We start from the raw sequence: 24728 nt of genomic DNA, 5'->3' as shown, positions 1-24728 counted from the left end.
ATGGGCGGGGGGCTCCGGCTCCGACTGACTCCCGGGCTCCGGCTCTTCCTTCCCGCCCTCCGCGCCTGGTTCAGCGCCGCCGAGTCCCGCTCGCCCGCGCACAGTCCGCCCGCGGCATCTTCCACCTCGTGGGACCGTCCGGGCCGCGCCCACCCCCGCCTCCCATTGGCTTTCGGCCCCGCTCCTCGCCATGCCATTGGCCCCGGCTCGGCCCGTCATGCAAATCAGCGCCGGCCCCGCCTCGGCGGCGGGGGCTCCGATTGGCCGATCCGGGCCGCGGCCCCTGATGCTGGGAGGATCCTCGGTCGTTCAGCACGCTCCGCTTCCTCTCTTTCTCCCGGGCCCGCGGCTCCTGATGCTGGAAGGATCGTCGGCCGTTCAGCACGCTCCTCTCCCTCTCTTTCTCCCGGGCCCGCGGCCCTGGCCCTCGCCTTCCTCGGCTCCCCCAGGACAAGTTCCCGGACATCATGCGGTGCAGGTGGGCCCCGATCCCTGCCCCCCTCCCGCCCCCGGCTTCCGAAACTTTCCGGGCGGAGCCGCCCGTTCCCTGGGTGACTGTCACCTCGGAAACAAGAAACTAGCGCTGGGCGAAACCATTAGGCCGCGGGGCGGGGGGGGAGTGGGAACAGGGATTTGGTGAGAGGGCCTTTTTGGGGCGGGGGTCCCCGTCTGGTGTGGGGAAAGGAGGATCGAATAACATTTTATTTGAGGATCTTCCCAGTGGGGGGTGGAGCGAGGCATCCGGGGGACTTTTTTTGGGGGGGGGGAGGAGGGAGAGGTGTTCCCCCCCTCCCCGGATGGGAGTTGGTTTGGTCCGCAACGTTGGCGTCGCTGGCAGCCAAGTGAGCCCGCCCAGGCCGGGACCGTCTGTTCGCCCCATGCCCAGCGGCCTTTTTTTTTTTAATTTTTAATCAATCGCTCAATCAATCGTATTTATTGAGCCCTTACTGTGTGCAGAGCACTGTACTATGCGCTTGGGAAGTACAAGTTGGCAACATATAGAGACAGTCCCTACCCAACAGTGGGTTCACAGTCTAGAAGGGGGAGACAGAGAACAAAACCAAACATACTAACAAAATAAATAGAATAGATATGTACAAGTAAAATAAATAAATAGAGTAATAAATATGTACAAACATATATACAGGTGCTGTGGGGAAGGGAAGGAGGTAAGATGGGGGGATGGAGAGGGGGACGAGGGGGAGAGGAAGGAAGGGGCTCAGTCTGGGAAGCGCTTACGATGTGCCAAGCACTGTTCTAATAATAGTAATGATGGCATTTGTTAAGTGCTTACCATGTGCAAAACACTGTTCTAAGCGCTGGCGAGGTTACAAGGTGATCGGGTTGTCCCACGTGGGGCTCACAGTCTTAATCCCCATTTGACAGATGAGGTAACTGAGGCCCAGAGAAGTTAAGCGACTTGCCCAAAATCACACAGCTGACAATGGGTGGGGTCGGAATTTGAACCCAGGACCTCTGACTCCAAAGCCCGTGCTCTTTCCACTAGCCACGCTGCTTCTTTTGCGTTCCCTTCTTCTAAGCGTTGGACTGGGTGCAAGTTCATTAGGTTGTTCCCCGTGGAGCTCACAGTCTTCATCCCCACTTTACAGATACGGGAACTGAGGCCCAGAGACTAATAATAATAACGTTGGTATTTGTTAAGCGCTTACTATGTGCCAAGCACTGTTCTAAGCGCTGGGGTTGGGGTGGGGAATACAAGGTCATCAAGGTTGTCCCACGTGGGGCTCACAGTCTTCATTCCCATTTTACAGATGAGGGAACTGAAGCCCAGAGAAGGGAAGTGACTTGCCCAAGGTCACGCAGCAGACAAGCGGCAGAGCAGGGATTAGAACCCATGTCCTCTGACTTCCATCGGCGCTCGCCCCAGGCACACATACATGGATTCATTCATTCAATGGTATTTGAGCGCTTGTGTGCAGAGCACTGTACTAAACGCTTGGGAAATACAAATCGGCAACAGATAGAGATGGTCCCTACCCAATAAGTAAAGTGCTCTGCACACAGTAAATGCTCTATAAATACGATTGAACGAATGAACATACACAACACAGACACAGTACACACAAACACAACACCCTTCCCCGTCCCCTTACGATCCCCGGAGTTTTCCTTCCTTGATTCCCGCACTTCATCCTGCTGACTCGTTCCAGCGTGGCTCAGTGGAAGGAGCCCGGGCCTGGGAGTCAGAATAAAAATAATAATGATTATAATGATGGTATTTTGTTAAGCGCTTACTATGTGCCAAGCATTGTTCTAAGCACTGGGGTAAATAATAATGATGACATTTATTAAGTGCTTACTATGTGCAAAGCAGTGTTCATTCATTCATTCAATCATATTTATTGAGCGCTTACTGTGTGCAGAGCACTATACTAAGTGCTTGGGAAGTACAAGTTGGCAACATACCGAAATGGTCCCTACCGAACAGTGGGCTCACAGTCTAGAAGGGGGAGACAGAGAACAAAACATATTAACAGAATAAAATAAATAGAATAAATATGTACAAGTAAAATAAATCAATAAATAGAGTAATACATACAAACATATATACATATATATGGACTTCTAGACTGTGAGCCCACTGTTGGGTAGGGACTGTCTCTATGTGTTGCCAACTTGTACTTCCCAAGCGCTTAGTACAGTGCTCTGCACACAGTAAGTGCTCAATAATTACGATTGATTGATATACAGGTACTGTGGGGAAGGGAAGGAGGTAAGGAGGGGGGGAGGAGGGGGAGGCTACAAGGTGTGATCAGGTTGTCTCATGGGTGACTCACAGTCTTAATCCCCATTTTACAGTTGAGCTAACTGAGGCACAGAGAAGTTAAGTGATTTGCCCAAAGTCACACAGCTGACAATTGGCGGAGTGGGGATTTGAACCCATGACCTCCTACTGCAAAGCCCGTGCTCTTTCCACTGAGCGACACTGCTTCAGGTAATCAGGTTGTCCCATATGGGGCTCACAATCTTAATCCCCATTTTACAGATGAGGGAACTGAGGCACAGAGAAGTGAAGTGACTTGCCCAAAGTCACACAGCTGACAAGTGGTGGAGCTGGGATTAGAATCCACGACCTCTGACTCCCAAACCTGGGCTCTTTCCACTAAGCCATCTGCTTCTAATCCCATCTCTGCTACTTATCTGCTGTGAGACCTTGGGCAAGTCACTTCTCGTGCCTCAGTTACCTCATCTGTAAAATGGGGATTGAGACTGGGGACCCATTTGGGACAGGGACTGTGTCCAACCAGTTTTTCTTGTATCTACCCCAGTGCTTAGTACAGTGCCTGGCACATAGTAAGTGCTTAACGAATACCAGCATTATTCATTTATTGGAAAAGCAGCATGGCGTAATGGTTAGAGCACAGGCCTGGAAGTCAGAATGTCATGGGTTCTAATCCCAGCTCCGCCACCTGTCTGCTGTGGGACCTTGGGCAAGTCCCGTCACTTCTCTGAACCTCAGTTACCTCTTCTGTAAAATGGGGATTGAGACTGTGAGCCCTTGTGAAACAGGGACTTTGTCCAACCTGAGTAGACCGTATCCAGCCCAGTGCTTAGTACAGTGCCTAGCATATAGTATGTGCTTAACAAATACCACTAACATCATCATCATTGTATATACCCCAGTGCTTAGAACAGTGCTCAGCACATAGTAAATGCTTAACAAATTCTATTATTATTATTATTATTCCCAGCTCATTTCCAGGACCTGGGGGATCCAAGAACTAACTCTGTTTTGGTTTTATTTTCCACAGCTAGATTGGGAGACTGCCTCCCCACTTTACTTTTTCCCCATGCCACCCTCTCCTCCTCCATCACCATTGCTTCATTTTTCTCTTCCTCACTACCAAGGTTCCTAATTAATCATAATTTGTAATAATAATGATGTATTTGTTAAGTGCTTACTATGTGCCAAGCACTGTTCTAAGTGCTGGGGTAGATACAAGGTAAGCAGGTTGTGCCACGTGGGGCTCACAGTCTTAATCACTGTTTTACAGATGAAGTAACTGAGGCACAGAGAAGTTAAGTGGCTTGCCCAAGGTCACACGGCAGACAAGTGGTGGAGGTGGGATTAGAACCCCCATCCTCTGACTCCCAAGCCTGTGCTCTTTCCACTGTCACGCTGCTTCTCACTAAGCCACACTGCTTCTCCCAAGTGCTTAGTACAGTGCTTTGCTCACAGTAAGTCCTCAATAAATATGATCAATAATAATAATAATGGTATTTAAGCACTTACTATGTGCCAGGCACTGTACTAAGTGCTGGGATGGCTACAAGCAAATTCATTCAATTGTATTAAGCACTTACTCTGTGCAGAGCACTGTACTAAGTGCTTGGGAAGTACAAGTTGGCAACATATAGAAATGGTCCCTACCCAACAACGGGCTCACAGTTTAGAAGGGGGATATAGACAACAAAACAAAATATGGGGACAGGTGTCAAGTCGACAGAACAAAAAGAATTAAAGCTAGATGCAAATCATTAATGAAATAAATGAAATATTAAATATGTACAAGTAAAATAAATAGAGTAATAAATCTGTACAAACATATACAGGTGCTGTGGGGAGGGGAAGGAGGTAGGGCGGGGGGATGGGGAGGAGGAGAGGAAAAAGGGGGCTCAGTCTGGGAAGGCCTCTTGGAGGAGGTGAGCTCTCAGTAGGGCTTTGAAGGGAGGAAGAGAGCTAGTTGGACAGAGACCCTGTCCCATGTGGGACTCACAGTCTCAATCCCCATTTTACAGATGAGGGGACTGAGGCCCAGAGAAGTGAAGTGACTGGCCCAAGGTCACACAGCAAGCAGATGGTTGAGCCGGGATTAGAACCCATTGACCTTCTGACTCCCAGGACTGCTCTATCCAATAGGCCATGCTGCTTCTTACTTCCTCCCCCACCCACCGCCTCCTCCTCCTTGATTCTTCCTGATGATGATATCCCACCAGCAGTGCAGACCCGTCTGGGAAGCTCTTTCCATCTTCCTCAGCACTGATCTCCTTCTCCCCAACTACTAGACTTGGAGGCACTCCCCTCCCTGCCTGCCTCACATTGCCCTAGTTTACACCCTCACCTGCCAGTGGTATCAATCAATCAGTTAATTATTAATCGCTCACTGGGGGCAGACCACTGTATTAAGTGCTTAGGAGAATACCACAAAGTAGATAAGTTGCCTGCCCTCAAGTTTACTCTCTACATCAACTTCTGACGACTGACTTTACATCACTTTAGGAGTTTTCTTCCCCCACAATTATCCACATTTTTCTTCCACTCCACCCTGGTTCACTCCCTTGATTGCTTTCAAGCCATCCTGCTCACATGCTCCCATCTTCCTGGAACTGCCCCTTTTAAACTAACTGACCTCTGCTCCCCCCATATTCTAGGTCTTCCTGAAATTGCATCTCCGCCAGGAGGCTTTCCCTGAATTATTTCTCATCACTCCACACTTTGTCCCTCCCAAATGCCACTTCAGTACTTCTTCATCACTCATGCACTTAGGGACACACACCGCTCTGAAGCACTTATATATAACTTTATATTCCATTAGCCTCCTACTGCCTGTAATTAATCTTGGTGTTGTTCTCCCACTAGATTATAAACTCTCTGAGGGAAGGGATAATGCCTGCTAATTCTAGTGGACCCTCCCAGGCACTTAATAAGGTGCTCTGCAATTAGTTAATCAGTAGTATTTATTGACCACTTACTATATGCAAGACACTGAACTAAGTACTTGGGGAAAGTACTACACCATAGAGTTGGTAGACATGTTCTGAACCCATAGTAGATGAGGAATGCTATTGACTGAACTGCTGTACTTGTACTTTTCCATTCAGTGTAGTCCTAAAGCTTTTATTCCAGTTTTTTTTTTCCTGGTAGTTCTATAAGATTTTTTTCATCTGTTTGTATTTCTCCTCCACCTCGTCATTTTCCCAGTTTTTTTCGGAGACATGTTTGTCAGAAGATACTATCAGTGAAACTTTTTTTTTTGTTTGTGTAGATTTGGTAACTGGGAAGTGTCTATCCCAAACCTATGAGAATGAACCCTTTTCATTCAATATTACCGGGCATATTTGATCACCAGGGAAGCTTTGCTGGTTAAACCTTTGGGCAGGGACTATGATTTAATGTCTGTGCTAAGATACCTAAACTGCTGTTATTCAGTGCATGCTTAATAAGCATTCTTTAGTGGTCCCATCAGAAAACCTAGTCACTTAAGAGCAGAGCTCACAAAGAGGGCTGAGTCAGATTAAAAGAGAACTGCAGTGTAATATGAAATGTATCTGGAGCACTACATCAGGTTATAAGGGAAGAGTCATTCACTTCTGAAATGTTGGGAAGGATGCAACAGTTGGGAACCAAGGCCTGTGGCCTGGAGTGAGAAGAAACACCTGGACTGCCCCCTCCAAGTATTGTTTGCCTTCCTATCTTTGCCTTTCATTTTTGCATATTGCATTTTAAAAATTGTTCCTTTTGCCCGTATTTTGTGGCCAGCAATTTATTTCTCTTTTCGATGGTCTGTCTTCCCCCACACATTTAGGCTGTGAGGCCTGTATGAGACAAGGAATGGGTCTGAATTGTTTAGCCTCTAGACTGGAAGCTCATTTTGGGCAGGGAAAGTGTCTACTAACTCTGTTGTTTTGTACACTCCCAAGTGCTTAGTACTCTGCACATACTAAGTGCTCAGTAAATACCATTTATTGATCTTGTGTCTTTTCCACTATTTGAGTTTAATAAGTCCCTGAGGGACAGGGACTGTCTGATTTCTACCTCTGTATTTTCTCTTAGCACTTAGTACAGTGCCTACACCCAGCAAGCACTTACTAAATACTCCTCCTACTACCAATTAATCAATCTATCAGTGGTATTTATTGAGTGCTTACTTTGTGCAGAACATTGTACTGATAGCTTGGGAGAGTACAAAACAACAACATAACTAAATATGTGTATTTTAGATATGTTCCAACCTTGTGGAACCAGACAGACAGTAGAGTGTTTGTGAAGTAAGGGAAATTTCAAGTCTTTTTTCATTTTTTTTTAAATTAAAATGAATGCATCAGGTAATCCAGAAGGAAGAAATGACCCTCTAATTGGCAGGATGAGTGATTGGCACAGGATATTTGCGCAAAACCTGCTTGTCCCTCCTCACCCACAGAGGATTCGCCAACCTTCAAAGGAATCAACAGCCTTCCAGTGTGTTCTGAAGGTGCTGCAAGGCCATCTATTTAAACAGGTAAAGAAATAGTCAAGTTTTTTGGCCCGCAGGTTTGAAGTTCATTTATTCATGCTTAATTGTTATAATAATAATTTTGGTATTTGTTAAGTGCTTACTGTCTGCCAAACACTGTTCTACATGCTGGGGTAGATACACGGTAATCAGGTTGTCCCACGTGGGGCTCAGTCTTAATCCCCATTTTACAGATGAAGTTACTGAGGCACAGAGAAGTTAAGTGGTTTACCCAGGGTCACACAGCAGACAAGTGGTGGAGCTGGGATTAGAACCCATGTCCTCTGACTCCCAAGCCTGTTTTCTTTCCACTAAGGCACATTATCCTCAAACTGAGATTAGCTTTCCAGTTAATATAATATACTGATAGGGAGACTGTAAACTCAGGGTAGGAAATGTGTCTTTTTATATTGTACTCTCCCAGGCATGTAGGAGAGTGCACTGCACACAGTAAGCGTGCAATAAATATATATATGATTGATTGACAAGGCTCCTTGTGGGCAGGGAACGTGTCTTCCAACTCTGCTGTGTTGTACTCACACACTGGTCTCTACCCCAGTGCATCTCATGTGGGTCATGTGGGTCAGTGTCTAACCTGAGAAGTCTGTAGCCCTACTGAGAGCTCACCTCCTCCAGGAGGCCTTCCCAGACTGAGCCCCCTCCTTCCTCTCCCCTTACTCTCCATCCCCATCCCCCCCACCTTCCTCCTTCACCTCCCCACAGCACCTCTATATATGTATATATGTTTGTACATATTTATTACTCTATTTATTTTACTTGTACATATTTATTCTATTTATTTTATTTGGTTTATATGGTTTTTTTTGTTGTCTGTCTCCCCCTTCTAGACTGTGAGCCCACTGTTGGGTAGGGACTGTCTGTATATGTTGCCAACTTGTACTTCCCAAGTGCTTAGTACAGTGCTCTGCACACAGTAAGTGCTCAATAAGTATGATGGAATGAATGAATGAATACTCTCCCAAGCACTTAATACAGGGCTCAGCATGTAGTAAGTGCTCAGTAAATACCACTGATGATGAACTAGCTGATGAAGGGAATCATGAGGGTGGATTGAAAGCCCAGAAGGGGGCTGTGTGACTTGTCTGCTGTGTGACCTTGGGCAAGTCACTTCACTTCTCTGTGATTCAGTTCCCTCATCTGTAAAATGGGGATGGAGACTGCGAGCCCCATGTGGGACAGGGACTGTGTTCAACTTGTTAAACTTGTATCTACTCCAGCTCTTAGAACAGAGCTTGGCACACAGTAAGCGCTTAACAAGTACCAGAATTATTATTGTTATTATTATTAGGGGACATTAGCGAATCAATCCATCAGTGGTATTTACTGAGTGCTCAGTTTAAGCAGAGCACCCGAACTAAGCATTTGGGAAAGTATCAGTCAAGCAGTGGTATTCGAGTACTTTCTGTGTGGAGAGTGTGCTTGGGAAAGTGCAACAGAGTTGGTAGATGTGATCCTTGCCCACAAGGAGCTTAGTCTACAGAGGGAGGCAGACATTAAAATAGATTAGGGATAGGGGAAATAGTAGATGATTTCTGAAAGAAACAAAATAATGAAGCTCCCCCCTCATTTTGTGAGAGTATAGTACAATGGAATTGGTGCATATGATCCCTGCCCTCCAGGAGCGTACAGTTTAGTCGTGGGGTGGGTAGAAGGTGTGCAGGCAAGGCGAGCATGCAATTGTTGCTCACCAAATCCTACAACAGGAAGAGGACAACAATTATTTATATTAATGTCTGTCTCTATAGGCTGTAAGCTTGTGGGCAGGGAATGTGTCTATAATATTGTTATATTTGTACTCTCCCAAGTGCTTATCGCAGTGTCCTGCACACAGTAAGCCCTCCAATAAATGATTGGCTGACCGACAAGAGTAATAGGCACACATTAAATGAAAGGAAACACTTCCTCACACGGTGAGTGGTAAACATTCAGAATTAATTCCCACAGCTTAGAGTACAGACGAAAATACCAGTAGACTCAAGAGGGATTTGGATAAATTTATGGACAAACTGTATGTGATGGGTTACTAGTTTGGGGATTTTCTTGTCTTGTCTTATACTGATGAATCCATGAACACATCTCTCCCAGAATACCCCATCTCCATCCGCAATCATTCTGGTAGTGTATCCCTAGAGTATTCTTGGTAAAAATATGAAAGTGGTTACCATTGCCTCCTTCCACAAAGTTATCTTGAGTCTCCACCCTCGACTCTCTCCCATGCCTCTGCTGCCCGGCACAGGTGAGTTTTGACTTGTAGCAGATTGCCTTCCACTCGCTAGCCACTGCCCAAGCTAGGAATGAATTGGGTATGCCTTTGCTTGACTCTCCTCATAGCCGAGACTGGTAGAGTCTTGGAAACTCTCCACGTATGATCCTGAGAGGGGAGTTTTGGAATACTGAGGGGATATTAGGGCTTTGGATTCACAGGTCATGGGTTCAAATCCCAGCTCTGCCACTTGTCAGCTGTGTGACTTTGGGCAAGTCACTTAACTTCTCTGTGCCTCAGTTCCCTCATCTGTAAAATGGGGATGAAGACTGTGAGCCCCACGTGGGACAAAACCTCATCACCTTGTATCCCCCCCAGCGCTTAGAACAGTGCTTTGCACATAGTAAGCGCTTAATAAATGCCATTGTTATTATTATTATTAAACATTTGGATCAAGGCCCAGCCACCTTGTGGTCCTTCTTAGTATCTTATTGCCGGTATCCAAGACGGAATACTGGGAATACTATGCTGGAATAGGCCACTGACCCTACTCAGAAATGGCATTGTGTTGGGGCTTATGCAGCACAGTGTCCATCGTCTTGGGCTCTGGGAGCATTTTGAGGCCAAAAAGGCCATCGCAAAGAAAGTCAGTTCAGCTGCCTGGTCAGCATTTTTTGGACACCTTACTAAGAGTTTCTCTTAACCCACATTATGTTTTTTCCCCACTTCAGTAATGTTTTCCTGAGTTTATTGAGCCAGATTGTTTGAGAGAAATGAGCTCTATGTGAATTGGCTCAGTAATTCCCTTTTAAAAACTAAAAGCTATGAAAAACGTGTCGGGATTTAATAGCAACTTGGACAAAGCTCTGAGCATTCTCTGGCAGCTTTATAAGAGTGCAGGGCAGAAGCCCTTATGCTTTGCTTAGCCCTGTTATTTCTCAGAAGCAAGTAGAGACATTCCTGAAGACGTGCTTCTGACAGATGACTTCTAGCTGATGATGAACTTTCCCTAAAGAGGTTTGACATTTGCTGTACATTCTAAATAGGATCCATCTGTTTTGGACTATGCAGTCAGGTAGAATCTTCTGAGCACAAATCCTGTGGCCAAAAGGTTTCTTGAACCTGAAGAAACTTTTCCTTTCCTACCTCTCCTTTCGCATTCCAGCCATTCCCCTCCTGTTCCTCTTACTCTCTCCTCTCCCCTCACTCACAAAGACATACAGCCCAGAGGTGAGGGAGACTGAGCCTTTTGCCAGGTACTCCTTCCTCCTTCATACCCAACAGACCACCACTCTCCCTGTCTTCAAAGTCCTCCTTTTTCTTTTTTTAATACTAATAATGATGGCATTTATTAAGCACCTACTATGTGCAAAGCACTGTTCTAAGCGCTGGGAAGGCTACAAGGTGATCAGGTTGTCCCACGGGGGGGCTCACAGTCCTAATCCCCGTTTTACAGATGAGGTAACTGAGGCCCAGAGAAGTTAAGTGACTTGCCCAAAGTCACACAGCTGACAGTTGGTGGAGCTGGGATTCGAACCCATGACCTCTGACTCCAAAGCCCGGGCTTTTTCCACTGAGCCTTGCTGCTTCTCATGGTATTTGTTAAGTGCTTACTCTGTGCCAGGCACTGTCTTAAGTGCTGGGGTGGGTACAAGGTAATCAGTTTGGACACAGTCCATATCCCACATGGGGCTCACATTCGTAATCCCCATTTTACAGATGAGGTAACCGAGGCCCAGAGAAGTTAAATGATTAGCCCAAGGTCATTCAGTAGATAAGTGGCGGAGCCAGGACTAGAACCCAGGTCCTTCTGGCTCCCAGGCCTGTGCTGCATCCACTAGATGACACTGCCCTCCTGATAGCACATCTTCTCTAGGAAGCCTTCCCTGACATTCATTCATTTGATTGTATTTATTGAGCACTTACTGTGGCAGAGTGCTGTACTAAGCACTTGGAATGTACAATTCAGCAATAGAGACAAGCCTGCCTAGTCTCCCTCCTTACTGAAACAACCTACACTAAAGTCCTTTCCCCCAAGCTCTATTATATCCACCGCTGAGGAAAGATCTTATGCTTTGTTACTTCCCCTTCCTGTAACTTATTTTAATGTCTGTCTCCCCCTCTACATTGGAAGCTCCTTGAGGGCACTTATGTTCATATCCGTATACTCAATTGCTTCCTCTTGATCTAATTAACTTTGTCTGCCTCCTCTTCTAGAATGTAAGCCTGTTGAGTACAGGGAATATTTCTACTGACTCTGTTATATCGTACTGTCCCAAGTGCTTAGTACAGTGCTTTGCTCACAGTAAATGCTCAATAAATACAATTGATGAAGATGACATAGATCGTGAAGCAGCATGGCATGGTGGATAGAGCATAGTCTTGGGAGTCAGAAGGTCGTGGATTGTAATCCCAGCTCCATCACCTGTCTGCTGTATGACCTTAGGCAAGTCACTTCACTTCTCTGGCCTCATTTACCTCATTGTAAAATGAGGATTGAGACTGTGAGCCCCATGTGAGACAGACTATGTCCAACCTGATTTAATGATACCCACCCAGCGCTTAGTACAGTGCCTTGCAAATAGAAAGCACTTAAATACAATAATTATTATTACTGTACTCTCGCAAGTGCTTAGTACAGTGCTCTGCCTGGAGTAAATGCTCAAAAAATACTATTGATTGAAGCAGAGGGAAATAGAAATTGCTGCTATGAAGTCTCTGAGACTTGCCTCATGGCGGTGGGGTGTCTTCTTGCTGTGCTTCTGGCAGATGCACAAAGCTTAGGGAGTTGCTGTAACAAGGGATTGTGTCTGCCAAATCTATTGTATTTGCCCAAGCCCTTAGTAGAGTGCTGTGCACACAGTAAGCACTCAGTAAATACCACTGATTGACAGACTGCTGCAGGAACAGGAACTCTTTCTCACCTGATATAGTTCACATCTTGCCTGGGAGTTCATGAACAAACAGCCCAGCAGCGGCAGGAGCTGCTGGGGTTGTGAACCCATGGCCAGCTTGTTGAGGGCTGGGAATGTGTCCACCAACTCTGATGATAATAATAATAATAATAATAATAATAATAATAGCATTTATTAAGGACTTACTATGTGCAAAGCACCGTTCTAAGCACTGGGGAGGTTACAAGGTGATCAGGTTGTCCCACGGGGGCTCACAGTTTTCATCCCCATTTTACAGATGAGGTAACTGAGGCCCAGAGAAGTTGTGACTTGCCCAAAGTCACACAGCTGACAATTGGCGGAGCTGGGATTTGAACCCATGACCTCTGACTCCAAAGCCCGTGCTCTTTCCACTGAGCCACGCTGCTTCTCTGTTGTACTGTAGCTCACTGTGGGCAGGGAACGTGTCAACCAAATATATGTCCCTGTAGCTCACTGTGGGCCAGGAATGCGTCAACCAACTTTGTATGGTTTTTATTTCTTTAATGGTATTTGTTAAGCACTTACCATGTGCCAGGCACTGTACTAAATGCTAGAGTAAGATACAAGCCAAGTCTGGTTAGACACAGTCCGTGTCCCACCTGGGGCTCATAGTCTCAATCCCTATTTTTCAGATGAGGTAACTTCTGATAAATGGCCAGAAAATATCAAGAAGTTCAAGGTTCTATCACCAACTGTTCCCAGTGGTTTTCACTGTAAGGCCCAAATATTGTTTTTGCATGGTATTTGTTAAGCACTCATTACGTGCCAGACCCTGTACTGAATGCCGGGATATATACAAGCTAATCAGGCTGGACAAAGTCCCTGTCCCTCATGGGGCTCACAGCCTTACTCCCCATTTTCATTCATTTGTTCATTCAATCGTATTTATTGAGCAATTACTGTGTGCAGAGTACTTTATTTTCCAGATGAGGTAACTGAGGCCCAGAGAAGTTAAGTGACTAGCTCAAGGTAATTCAGCAGACAAGGGGCAGAGCCAGGACTAGAAACCAGGCCCATCTGACTCCCTGCCCAGTGCTCTGTCCACCACAACATGCTACTCACCGATACAACTGTGTTGTAGCTTGTTGTGGGCAGGCAATGTGTTGACCAACTCTGTTCATTCATTCATTTGTGTTTATTGAGTGCTTACTGTGTGCAAAACACTGTACTCTGTTGCATTGTAGCTTGTCGTGGGCGGGGAAAGTGTCAACCAACTCTCGTTTTGTACTCTCCCAAGTGCATAGTACAGTGCTCTGTATATAGGAAGCACTCAAATACCCTTGATTGGTTGAATATTTTAAAATGCCCCCAAGGATACTTGTCCATGGGAAGTAGTGTGGCCTAGTGGATAAAGCACAGACCTGGGAGTCAGAAGGATCTGGAATCAAGTTCTGGCTCCTCCGCTTCTTGACTGCCATGTGACTTTGGGCAAGTCATTGAACTTCTCTGTAACTCACTTACCTCATCTGCAAAATAGAGATTAAGACTGAGCCTCATATGGGACAGGGACTTTGTCCAACCTCATTAGCTTGCATCTACCCCGGCACTCAGTACAGGGTCTGGCACATCATGAGTGCTTAACAAATACCATATAAAAAAAAATACTTGGGCCTTAAAGTGAAAACCACTGGGAACAGTTGGTGATAGAACTTTGAACTTCTTGACATTTTCTGGCCATTTATATGAAGATTTTGTAACTAAACTGTTGAGGTTGTTTGAATTTTTTTAAAATTCCTCCTTTTGTTGGTGGATTTACCTTTATTTCTAAATCCAGATGAATCAGGCTATTCTGGAATGGTGAATCCATTGCTGAATGATTAATTAGATGAGGACCCAGTTTGGCCCAGTTCTTCATGTAACAAATAATCACTAGATCCTTCCTGTCACATTTGGGTAAAGTTTTTATGGCTTCCCTTGTGAAGTGTTTGGATGCTGGGAAAACAAAATACAAAAGGAACCTTGATTTTAAAATTCTTGAAAGTGGGCCTGAATTTAATTCCATTTTATGTTTTGACAAAATCTTGCACTTCAGACTGGGAGAGAGGCCTACTTCTCCGTATGTGACAATGGTTTTGATTTCAGGCCACAGTTACAACTTCCCTCCTACTGAGACTGTGAGCCCCATGTAGAACAAGGACTGTCTTGGATCAGATTATCTTGGATCTACCCCAGCATTTAGGACAGTGCTTAGTACATAGCAAGTGCTTAACAAAAATCACAATTATTATTATCATTATCATCATCATCATCCTGAGCTTGCTATTATTTTCTTTAATATGGTACTTAAGTACTTATGGTACTTCATTCATTCAATCGAATGTAAGTGCTTACTCTGTGCAGAGCACTGTACTGAGCTCTTGGGAGAGTACAGTACGGTACTACACACGTTCCCTGCCCATAATGAGCTTACAGTCTAGAGCTGAAAAGACATACATCAATATAAATAAATAGATTACAGGTATGTAAATAACTGCTGTGGGGCCGGGAGGGGAGAAGAACGAAGGGAGCAAGTCAGGGCGATGCAGAAGGGAGAGGGAAAAGAGGAAAGAGAGATTTAGTCCGGGAAGGCCTCTTGGAGGAGATGTGCCTTCAATAAGGCTCTGAAGAGGGCGAGAGTCATTGTCAGATTTGAGGAGGGAGGGCATTCCAGGCCAGAAGCCGGACGTGGGCTAGGGGTTGGCAGCGAGATAGGCGAGAGTGAGGCACAGTGAGAAGGTTAGCATTAGGAGGGAAGTGTACAGCTGTGTTGTAGAAGAGTAGTAGTAAGGTGAGGTCCGAGGGGGCAAGGTGTGGGGTGCTTTAAAGCCGATGGTGAGGAGTTTTTGTTTGAAGCGGAGGTGGATGGCAACCACTGGTGTTTTTTGAGGAGTGGGGGTGATATGTTTTTGAGGAGCAGGGGTGACATGTCCTGAATGTTTTTCTAGAAAAAATGATCCAGGCAGCAGCGTGAAGTATGGACTGGAGTGGGGAGAGACAGGAAGCTGTGAGGTCAGCAAGGAGGCTGATGTTACTGCATCCAGGTTGGATCGGATGAGTGATTGTATTAACATCGTAGCAGTTTGGATGGAGAGGAAAGGAACGATTTTAGCGGATTTTAGATACAAGTCAATTAGGTCAGACACAGTCCCTGACCCATATGGGGCCCACAGACTTAATACCCATTTTACAGATGAGGTAACTGAGTCAAAGAGAAGATAAGTGACTGGCTCGAGGCCACACAGCAGACAAGTGGAGAAGCCAGGATTAGAATCCAGGTCCTTCTGGCTCCCAGTCCCGGGCTCTATCCACTAGTCCATGCTGCTTATGCTGTTTCTAAAATTTGAAGAGAATTCATCTTTTGCATTTCTACAGGCCCATTTGTCTTTGATTCAAGCGATGTAAGTGTACATTTTTTTAAAATCGTTTGCCAACATTTTCTTTTATATTTTCAAAATAGGCTGAATGCAAGCTTGGCTTGATCCAGAAGACGTTTGGAGAATGCAGGGCCAGGCCGTAGGTTGGCCAGAAAGTTGAGAGAAAGATAGCAAATGCCAGGGTGGGGTCCTGACCCCAAGACTCTGGATGATTCAGTAGAAAAAATATAAATATGGAGAAGAAAAACCCTAAACTACAGGAGGCAGGGGAAGTAATGTCTGTGTCGCCTCAGGCTTTTTTTATGCATAGTTTCAACATCCTAGCTTGGGTTTTCCTCCCAAAGACACATGCATTAAGGACTCTGTAGGATTTATTGAGCGCCTATCGTAAGCAAAACACCATACTTTAATAAATGCTTGTGAGAATATAGTACGCATAGGAGAGTTGATCACCACCTACAAGGAACTTATACTCTAATGGGATACATAGCTTTGGAGCTAATACTTTTCAAGGCAGTGACAATCCTTGCAGCATTATTCAATCAATGGAATTTATTGATTGTTTACTCTGGGTAGAGCACTGTACTAAGCACTTGGGGAGTACAGTACAATAGAGTTGGTAGACGTGATCCCTGCCCTTACCAAGCTTATGGTCTAGTTGGGGAGAAAAGCAATAAAATAAAATAGAGATAGAGGAAGCATCAGAGAGTAAGGATCCATATATACTGTTGTGGGGGTAGGGTGAGTGTAATAATAATAATTATGGTATTTGTTAAGTGCTTACTATGTGCCAAGCACTGTTCTAAGCACTGGGATAGACACAAGGTAATCAGGTTGTCCCACCTGGGGTCACAGTTCTAATCCCCATTTTACAGATGAGATAACTGAGGCCCAGAGAAATTAAGTGACTTGCCCAAGGTCACACAGTAGACGAGTGGTGGAGCCGGGATTAGAACCCACATCCTCTGACTCTCATGCTGCTTCTCTAAGTGTATCAAAGTGTTTAGAGTGTACAGACTCAAGTGTGTAAGTGACACAAAACGGAGGGAGAGATTTTGAGAAGAGACAGGAGATCTCTTGAGTTACTGGTGGGAAGGAAGGGAGAAGCACTGTGGTCTAGTGGCTACAGCATGGAGTCTGGGAGTCAGAAGAACCTGGGTTTTATTTATTTATTTATTTTTTTATTTGTTAAGTGCTTACTATGTGCAAAGCACTGTTCTAAGCGCTGGGGACCATACAAGGTGATGTGGTTGTCCCATGGGGGGCTCACAGTCTTACTCCCCATTTTACAGATGAGGTAACTGAGGTGCAGAGAAGTGAAGTGACTTGCCCAAAGTCACACAGCTGACAATTGGCGGAGCCGGGATTTAACCCGTGACCTCTCTGACTCCCAAGCCCAGGCTCTTTCCTCTGAGCCACGCTGCTTCTCTTGTTTGTGTGCTGTGTGGCCTAGGGCAAGCCATTTAATAATAATAATAATAATAATGGTATTTGTTAAGCGCTTACTATGTGCAAAGCACTGTTCTAAGCGCTGGGGACCATACAAGGTGATGTGGTTGTCCCATGGGGGGCTCACAGTCTTAATCCCCGTTTTACAGATGAGGGAACTGAGGCGCAGAGAAGTTAAGTGATTTGCCCAAAGTCACACAGATGGCAATTGGCGAAGCCGGGATTTGAACCCATGACCTCTGACTCCAAAGCCCAGGCTCTTTCCACAGAGCCAGGTTCCAATCCTGCTCCACCACTTGTTTGCTGTGTGACCTCGGGCAAGTCACTTAACTTCTCTGCACCTTGGTTATCTCATCTGTAAAATGGGGATGAAGACTGTGAGCCCCATTCATTCATTCAATCGTATTTATTGAGCACTTACTGTGTGCAGAGCCTCATGTGGGACAGGGACTGTGTCCAACTCAATTAGCTTGTATCTATCCCACAGGTTAACAGCTGAGTGAGACAGGTTGGGAAGGAGCCCCAGGATGAAGGAGAGGGCAGTATTTCAGGGGGAAAGGCACCGATTATCGTCTGAGTGAGGCAGGTTGGAGAAGAGGTCCTGGGATGATGTGATTGAGGGGCAGTGTTGGGGATAGGGGGTTACTGGTTGAAAGAGGCAGGTCGGGAAGAAGGCCCCGGAATGACACGGTGGGAGGGTGGGATGGGGCCTCCTGGATTCCTAGCTGAGGCAGGTTGGGATGTAGGCCCTGGAATGACGTGATCGGGGAGGCGGTAAGGGAGGTCACGGGTTACCGCTGAGTGAGGCAGGTGGGAAAGGAGGCCCCGGGATGATACGGTGTTGGAGTAGGACGAGGGGCCCACCCGTTACTGGCTGACAGTAGTAGGTTGCAAAATGGGCATGGCATAGTGGATAGAGTTTGGGCCTGGGAGTTAGAAGGTAATGGGTTCTAATGCCGGCTCCATTACTTGCCTGCTGTGTGGCCTTGGGCAAGTCACTTGACTTCTCTGGACCTCAGTTACCTCATCTGTGAAGTGGGGATTGAGAATGTGAGCCCCACATGGGACAGGGCCTGTGTCCTAACCGATTTGCTTGTTTCCTCCCCAGCACTTAGTACAGTGCCTGATACACAGTAAGTGCTCAGTGAATGCCATTATTATTATTATTAATAAATGGGATAATTCAGTGGGGGGGAAGGGAGGACAGAAAGGGAGGGCACGGGTTACCGTCTGAGTGAGACAGGTTGGGAAGGTGGATTTGGCATGACGTCATCATTATGATGGCATTCCTTAAGTCCTTACTTTGTGTCAAGTGCTGTTCTCAGCATGAGTAGATTCAAGATCATTAGGTTGGACACACCTGACATGGTTGGAGGGCGGGATGAGGGGGCACTGGTTACCAACGGAGTGAGGCAGGTTGGGAAGGAGGCCCTGGGATGAGGCATCGAGGAGGCTGGATAGGAGGGCACTGGTTAGTAGCTGAGCGGTTCGCTCATTCGGTGGATCAAAAGGCCGAGGCTGTTTATCTTTCCTGCTCAGAAGGAGCAAGGCAAGGTGGGAAAGAGGCCCCAGGATGATGTGGTTGGGGCCAATCAATCAATCAATCAATCATACTTATTGAGCCTGGATCACTGCCACTGTCCGCCTCCTTCGCTCTTATGCTCGAGCTGCCGAACGCTGCTGGCGAAAGTCTAAACACCATGCCAACCTCGTTCACTTCAAGTTTATCCTTTCCTGCCTTAACTCAGCCCTCTCTTCTGCCAGACAAAACTATTTCTCCTCCCTTATTGACACCCATGCCCATCACCCCCGCCAGCTCTTCCGTACATTCAACTCCCTTCTCAGGCCCCCGGTTCCTCCCCCTCCTCCTTCCCTCACCCCCAACGATCTGGCCTCCTACTTCATTAACAAAATTAAATCCATCAGGTCTGACCTCCCCAAAGTCTCTTCCCCCCTTTCTCCATCCCCCCGGCTCTCAACACTCTCTGCTACTCTCCCATCCTTCCCAGCGGTATCCTCAGAGGAACTCTCCTCCCTCCTCTCAAGTGCTACTCTGGCCACCTGTGCTTCTGACCCCATTCCCTCTCATCTTATGAAATCTCTCGCTCCATCCCTTCTCCCCTCCTTAACTTCCATCTTCAACCGCTCACTCTCCACTGGTTCCTTCCCCTCTGCCTTCAAACATGCCCATGTCTCTCCCATCCTAAAAAAACCCTCTCTTGACCCCACCTCACCTTCTAGTTATCGTCCCATATCCCTCCTACCATTCCTTTCCAAACTCCTTGAACGAGTTGTCTACACGCGCTGCCTAGAATTCCTCAACAACAACTCTCTCCTCGACCCCCTCCAGTCTGGCTTCCGTCCCCTTCATTCCACGGAAACTGCCCTCTCAAAGGTCACCAATGACCTCCTGCTTGCCAAATCCAACGGCTCATATTCTGTCCTAATCCTCCTCGACCTCTCAGCTGCCTTTGACACTGTGGACCACCCCCTTCTCCTCAACACGCTATCTGACCTTGGCTTCACAGACTCCGTCCTCTCCTGGTTCTCCTCTTATCTCTCCGGTCGTTCTTTCTCAGTCTCTTTTGCAGGCTCCTCCTCCCCCTCCCATCCTCTTACTGTGGGGGTTCCCCAAGGTTCAGTGCTTGGTCCCCTTCTGTTCTCAATCTACACTCACTCCCTTGGTGACCTCATTGGCTCCCACGGCTTCAACTATCATCTCTACGCTGATGACACCCAAATCTACATCTCTGCCCCTGCTCTCTCCCCCTCCCTCCAGGCTCGCATCTCCTCCTGCCTTCAGGACATCTCCATCTGGATGTCCGCCCGCCACCTAAAGCTCAACATGTCGAAGACTGAGCTCCTTGTCTTCCCTCCCAAACCTTGTCCTCTCCCTGACTTTCCCATCTCTGTTGACAGCACTACCATCCTTCCCGTCTCACAAGCCCGCAACCTTGGTGTCATCCTCGACTCCGCTCTCTCATTCACCCCTCACATCCAAGCCGTCACCAAAACCTGCCGGTCTCAGCTCCGCAACATTGCCAAGATCCGCCCTTTCCTCTCCATCCAAACTGCTACCCTGCTCATTCAAGCTCTCATCCTATCCCATCTGGACTACTGCACCAGCCTTCTCTCTGATCTCCCAGCCTCGTGTCTCTCTCCACTTCAATCCATACTTCATGCTGCTGCCCGGATTATCTTTGTCCAGAAACGCTCTGGGCATATTACTCCCCTCCTCAAAAATCTCCAGTGGCTACCAATCAATCTGCGCATCAGGCAGAAACTCCTCACCCTGGGCTTCAAGGCTGTCCATCACCTCGCCCCCTCCTACCTCACCTCCCTTCTCTCCTTCTACAGCCCAGCCCGCACCCTCCGCTCCTCCACCGCTAATCTCCTCACTGTACCTCGTTCTCGCCTGTCCCACCGTCGACCCCCGGCCCACGTCATCCCCCGGGCCTGGAATGCCCTCCCTCTGCCCATCCACGAAGCTAGCTCTCTTCCTCCCTTCAAGGCCCTGCTGAGAGCTCACCTCCTCCAGGAGGCCTTCCCAGACTGAGCCCCTTCCTTCCTCTCCCCCTCGTCCCCCTCTCCATCCCCCATCTTACCTCCTTCCCTTCCCCACAGCACCTGTATATATGTATATATGGTTGTACATATTTATTACTCTATTTATTTATTTATTTATTTTACTTGTACATTTCTATCCTATTTATTTTATTTTGTTGGTATGTTTGGTTCTGTTCTCTGTCTCCCCCTTTTAGACTGTGAGCCCACTGTTGGGTAGGGACTGTCTCTATGTGTTGCCAATTTTTACTTCCCAAGCGCTTAGTACAGTGCTCTGCACATAGTAAGCACTCAATAAATACGATTGATTGATTGATTGAGCGCTTACTGTGTGAAGAGCACTGTACGAAGCGCTTGGGAAGTACAAGTTGGCAACACATAGAGACAGTCCCTACCCAACAGCGGGCTCACAGTCTAGAAGGGGGAGACAGAGAACAAAACCACACATATTAACAAAATAAAATAAATAGAATAGATATGTACAAGGAAGATGAATAGAGTAATAAATATGTACAAACATCTATACATATATACAGGTGCTGTGGGGAAGGGAAGGAGGTGGGGGGGATGGAGAGGGGGACGAGGGGGAGAGGAAGGAAGGGGCTCAGTCTGGGAAGGCCTCCTGGAGGAGGTGAGCTCTCAGTAGGGCCTTGAAGGGAGGAAGAGAGCTAGCTTGGCGGATGGGCAGAGGGAGGGCATTCCAGGCCCGGGGGATGACGTGGGCCGGGGGTCGATGGCGGGACAGGCGAGAACGAGGCACGGTGAGGACATTAGCGGTGGAGGAGCGGAGGGTGCAGGGTGGGCTGTAGAAGGAGAGAAGGGAGGTGAGGTAGGAGGGGGCGAGGTGATGGACAGCCTTGAAGCCCAGGGTGAGTGTGGCCTAGTGGAAAGCGCACAGGCTTGGGAGTCAGAGGACCTTGGTTTTTGGCGTAGCAGAGAGAGCATGGGCCTGGGAGTCAGAAGGTCATGGGTTCTAATCCTGGCTCCGCCACATGTCTGCTGTGTGACCTTGGGAAAGTCACTTAACTTCTCTGGGCCTCAGTTCCCTCATCTGTAAAAATGGGGATTTAGACTGTGAGGCCTATGTGGGACAACCTGATTACCTTGTATCTACCCCAGTGCTTAGAACAGTCATTGGCACAGCGTAAGCGCTTAATAAATACTATTAAAAAAGAAACCTTAGAAATGCTAGGTACACAGAAAACTGAGGCAGATGATTACTCATAGAGAAGCAGCATGGCTTAGTAGAGAAGCAGCGTGGCTTAGTGGAAAGAGCATGGGCTTGGGAATTAGAGGTTGTGGGTTCTAATCCTGCCTCTGCCACTTGTCAGCTGTGTGACTTTGGGCAAGTCACTTCTCTTTGCCTCAGTTACCTCAACTGTAAAATGGGGATTAAGACTGTGAGCCCCACATGGGACAACCTAATTACCTTGTATCTACCCCAGCGCTTAGAACAGTGCTTGGCACATAGCGCTTAGCAAATGTCATCATTATTATGTTGTTATCCCAACTCTGACACTTCATTCATTCATTGTCATATTTATTAAGTGCTTACTTTGTGCAGAGCACTGTACTAAGTGCTTGGGAAAGTACAATACAGCAATAAAGAGTGACAATCCATGTCCACAACGAGCGCACCGTCTAGGGCACGGGGAGACAGATATCAATACAAATAAATGAAATTCAAAATTATTTGCTGTGTGACCTGGGGCAAGTCACTTCACTTCTCTGTGCCTCAGTTCCCTTATCTGTAAAATGGAGATTAAGATTGTGAGCCCCATTTAGGACATGGACTGTATCCAACCTGATTATCTTGTTTCTACCCCAGTGCTTAGTACAATGCCTGGCACACAGCAAGCGCTTAATAAGTAACATTTAAAAAAACATCATATTATGCATGTGCTGAACTGAATGGTCCCTTTTTGTCTTTTAGAGAGTGCTGGAAGTGTTGACAGAAGTTGAATACCATCTCCGTCTGTCTTTCTTTGACGTCACCTATCGCCACTTCTTTGGGCGGACATGGAAGAGCCCTGCAAGGCCCTTCCAGCTGACTCCAGGACAGGTGCCCGGGGTCCACTTCAATGAGGTAGGGTGCACTGACTGGGGGAGGATAATAATAATAATGATGATGATGGTATTTGTTAAGTGCTTACTTAGCGCAAAGCACTGTTCTAAGTGCTGGGGTGGATACAAGGTTATTAGGTTGTCCCACGTGGGGCTCACAGTCTTAGTCCCCATTTTACAGATGAGGTAACTGAGGCACAGAGAAGTTAAGTGATTTGCCCAAAGTCACACTGCTGACAAGTGGCAGAGCTGGGATTAGAACCCATGACCTCTGACTCCAAAGCCCATGCTCTTTCCACCAAGCCACAGCTGCTTCTCTAAGGATGAAGCATCATTGCCTAGTGGATAGAGTAAGGGCTTAGGAGTCAGAAGGTCATGGGTTCAAGTGCCGGCTCTGCCACATGTCTGTTTTGTGACCTTGGGGAAGTCACTTCACTTCTCTGTGCCTCAGTCCTCACATCTGTAAAATGGGGATCAAGACTGTGAGCATTATATAAGTCAGAGTCTGTGTCCAACCCAATTATCTTGTATCTACCTCAGCACTTAGAACATTGGCTGGCACATAGTAGGCACTTAACAAATAAAATAATAATTATTATTTTATGGCAGAGGGGAGAAGTTTTCTTTCTTGCCCAGAAAGGGCCTGGATCTGTGTAGACTAGCCTGTAAGCACGTTGTGGGCAGGGAATGTGTCTGTTTATTGTTATATTGTACTCTCCCAAGCGCCTAGTACAGTGTTCTGCTTACAGTAAGCACACAATAAATACGATTGACTATAGAGAAAATTTCAAATGAGCACAGCTCTTGGTGGCTTGGCTCAGGAAATGACACTTTTTGCTTGGGTGATTGCTTCCTCCGCGGACCGTGACCAGGTTTGTGATAGGCAGACCCCACACTCTAAAAAACATCCCTCCCTCACATGAAGGTGGTGCGAAAGCGTCCCCTGTCCTTTTCATCTAAAGAAAATGGGATTGGAAAACAGTAAATTTTGTCATAATACTTTGGGATCGGCTGGAAGCAGTTGGGTTTGGGCTGAGGAGATGGGGATTTTTGGTCCCGTGGTTGTACTCCCCTGCCCTGCTCCTGATTGGCTCAGATATTTGATTGACAGATGCTGCTCAGGAGGGCTGGGCACTCTGCACTACTCTCTTTATCCTGCCATTGTCACTATCATCGACAATATTTAATGCCGCCTTTAATTCAGAAAGCTTAGATTATAAATTCCTTGAGGGTAGGAATCATGTCTTCTCCCACACTTCTCCCACTCCCTTCTGCACTGCTCTTACTTGCTTCTTCATTCATCCTCCCTCCCATCCCAACAGCACATATGTATCTATCTGTAATTTATTTATTATCTATTTACTTATATTAATGTCTGTCTTCTCCTCTAGTCTGTGAGTTCGTTGTAGGCAGGGAATGTGTCCATTTGTTGTTATATTGTACTCTACCAAGCATTTAGTATAGTGCTTTGCACACAGTAAGTGCTCAATAAATACGATTGAATGAATGAATGTCTTCTAATAATAATTTAATTGTGGTATTTGTTAGGCTCTTACTATGTGCCAGGCAGTGTGCTAAGCGCTGGGGTAGATACAAGGTAAGTTGAGTTGTACACTACACTACATAAAGCTCCCAGTCTTAATCCCCATTTTACAGATTAGGTAACTGAGTCATAAAGAAGTGAAGTGACTTGCCTAAGGTCGCACAGCAGACAAGTGGCAGAGCTGGGATTAGGTCCCAGGTCCTTCTGACTCCCAGGCCCGTGCTCTATTCACTAGGCCATGTTGCTTCCCTTAAAATCTTTGTCCTTCCCAACCGATACTTAGGCTATCTTGTTTCTGCATTTCTGTAATTTATTTTAGTTTCTGTCCTCATCACCGACATCCAAACTGAGACTGCAAGC

General features: G+C 46.7%; 1 protein-coding gene across 1 annotated transcript in view; it reads left to right on the top strand.

The window, feature by feature from the left end:
- Positions 1–333: 333 nt before the first annotated feature.
- Positions 334–24728, top strand: part of NPHP4 (nephrocystin 4) — a 187221-nt gene continuing 162826 nt past the window's right edge. Inside the window, exons 1-3 of the mRNA XM_038747231.1 lie at positions 334–478; positions 7069–7241; positions 22695–22847. Of these exons, the coding sequence (XP_038603159.1) occupies positions 7107–7241; positions 22695–22847 (288 nt within the window). The 5' untranslated portion in view covers positions 334–478; positions 7069–7106. The remainder of the gene's footprint in view (positions 479–7068; positions 7242–22694; positions 22848–24728) is intronic.

Source organism: Tachyglossus aculeatus, chromosome 5 (assembly GCF_015852505.1).
Source record: "Tachyglossus aculeatus isolate mTacAcu1 chromosome 5, mTacAcu1.pri, whole genome shotgun sequence".
NCBI lineage: Eukaryota > Metazoa > Chordata > Mammalia > Monotremata > Tachyglossidae > Tachyglossus > Tachyglossus aculeatus.
Note: the sequence above shows the minus strand (reverse complement) of the source record. Positions and strands in the feature narration are given on the sequence as shown.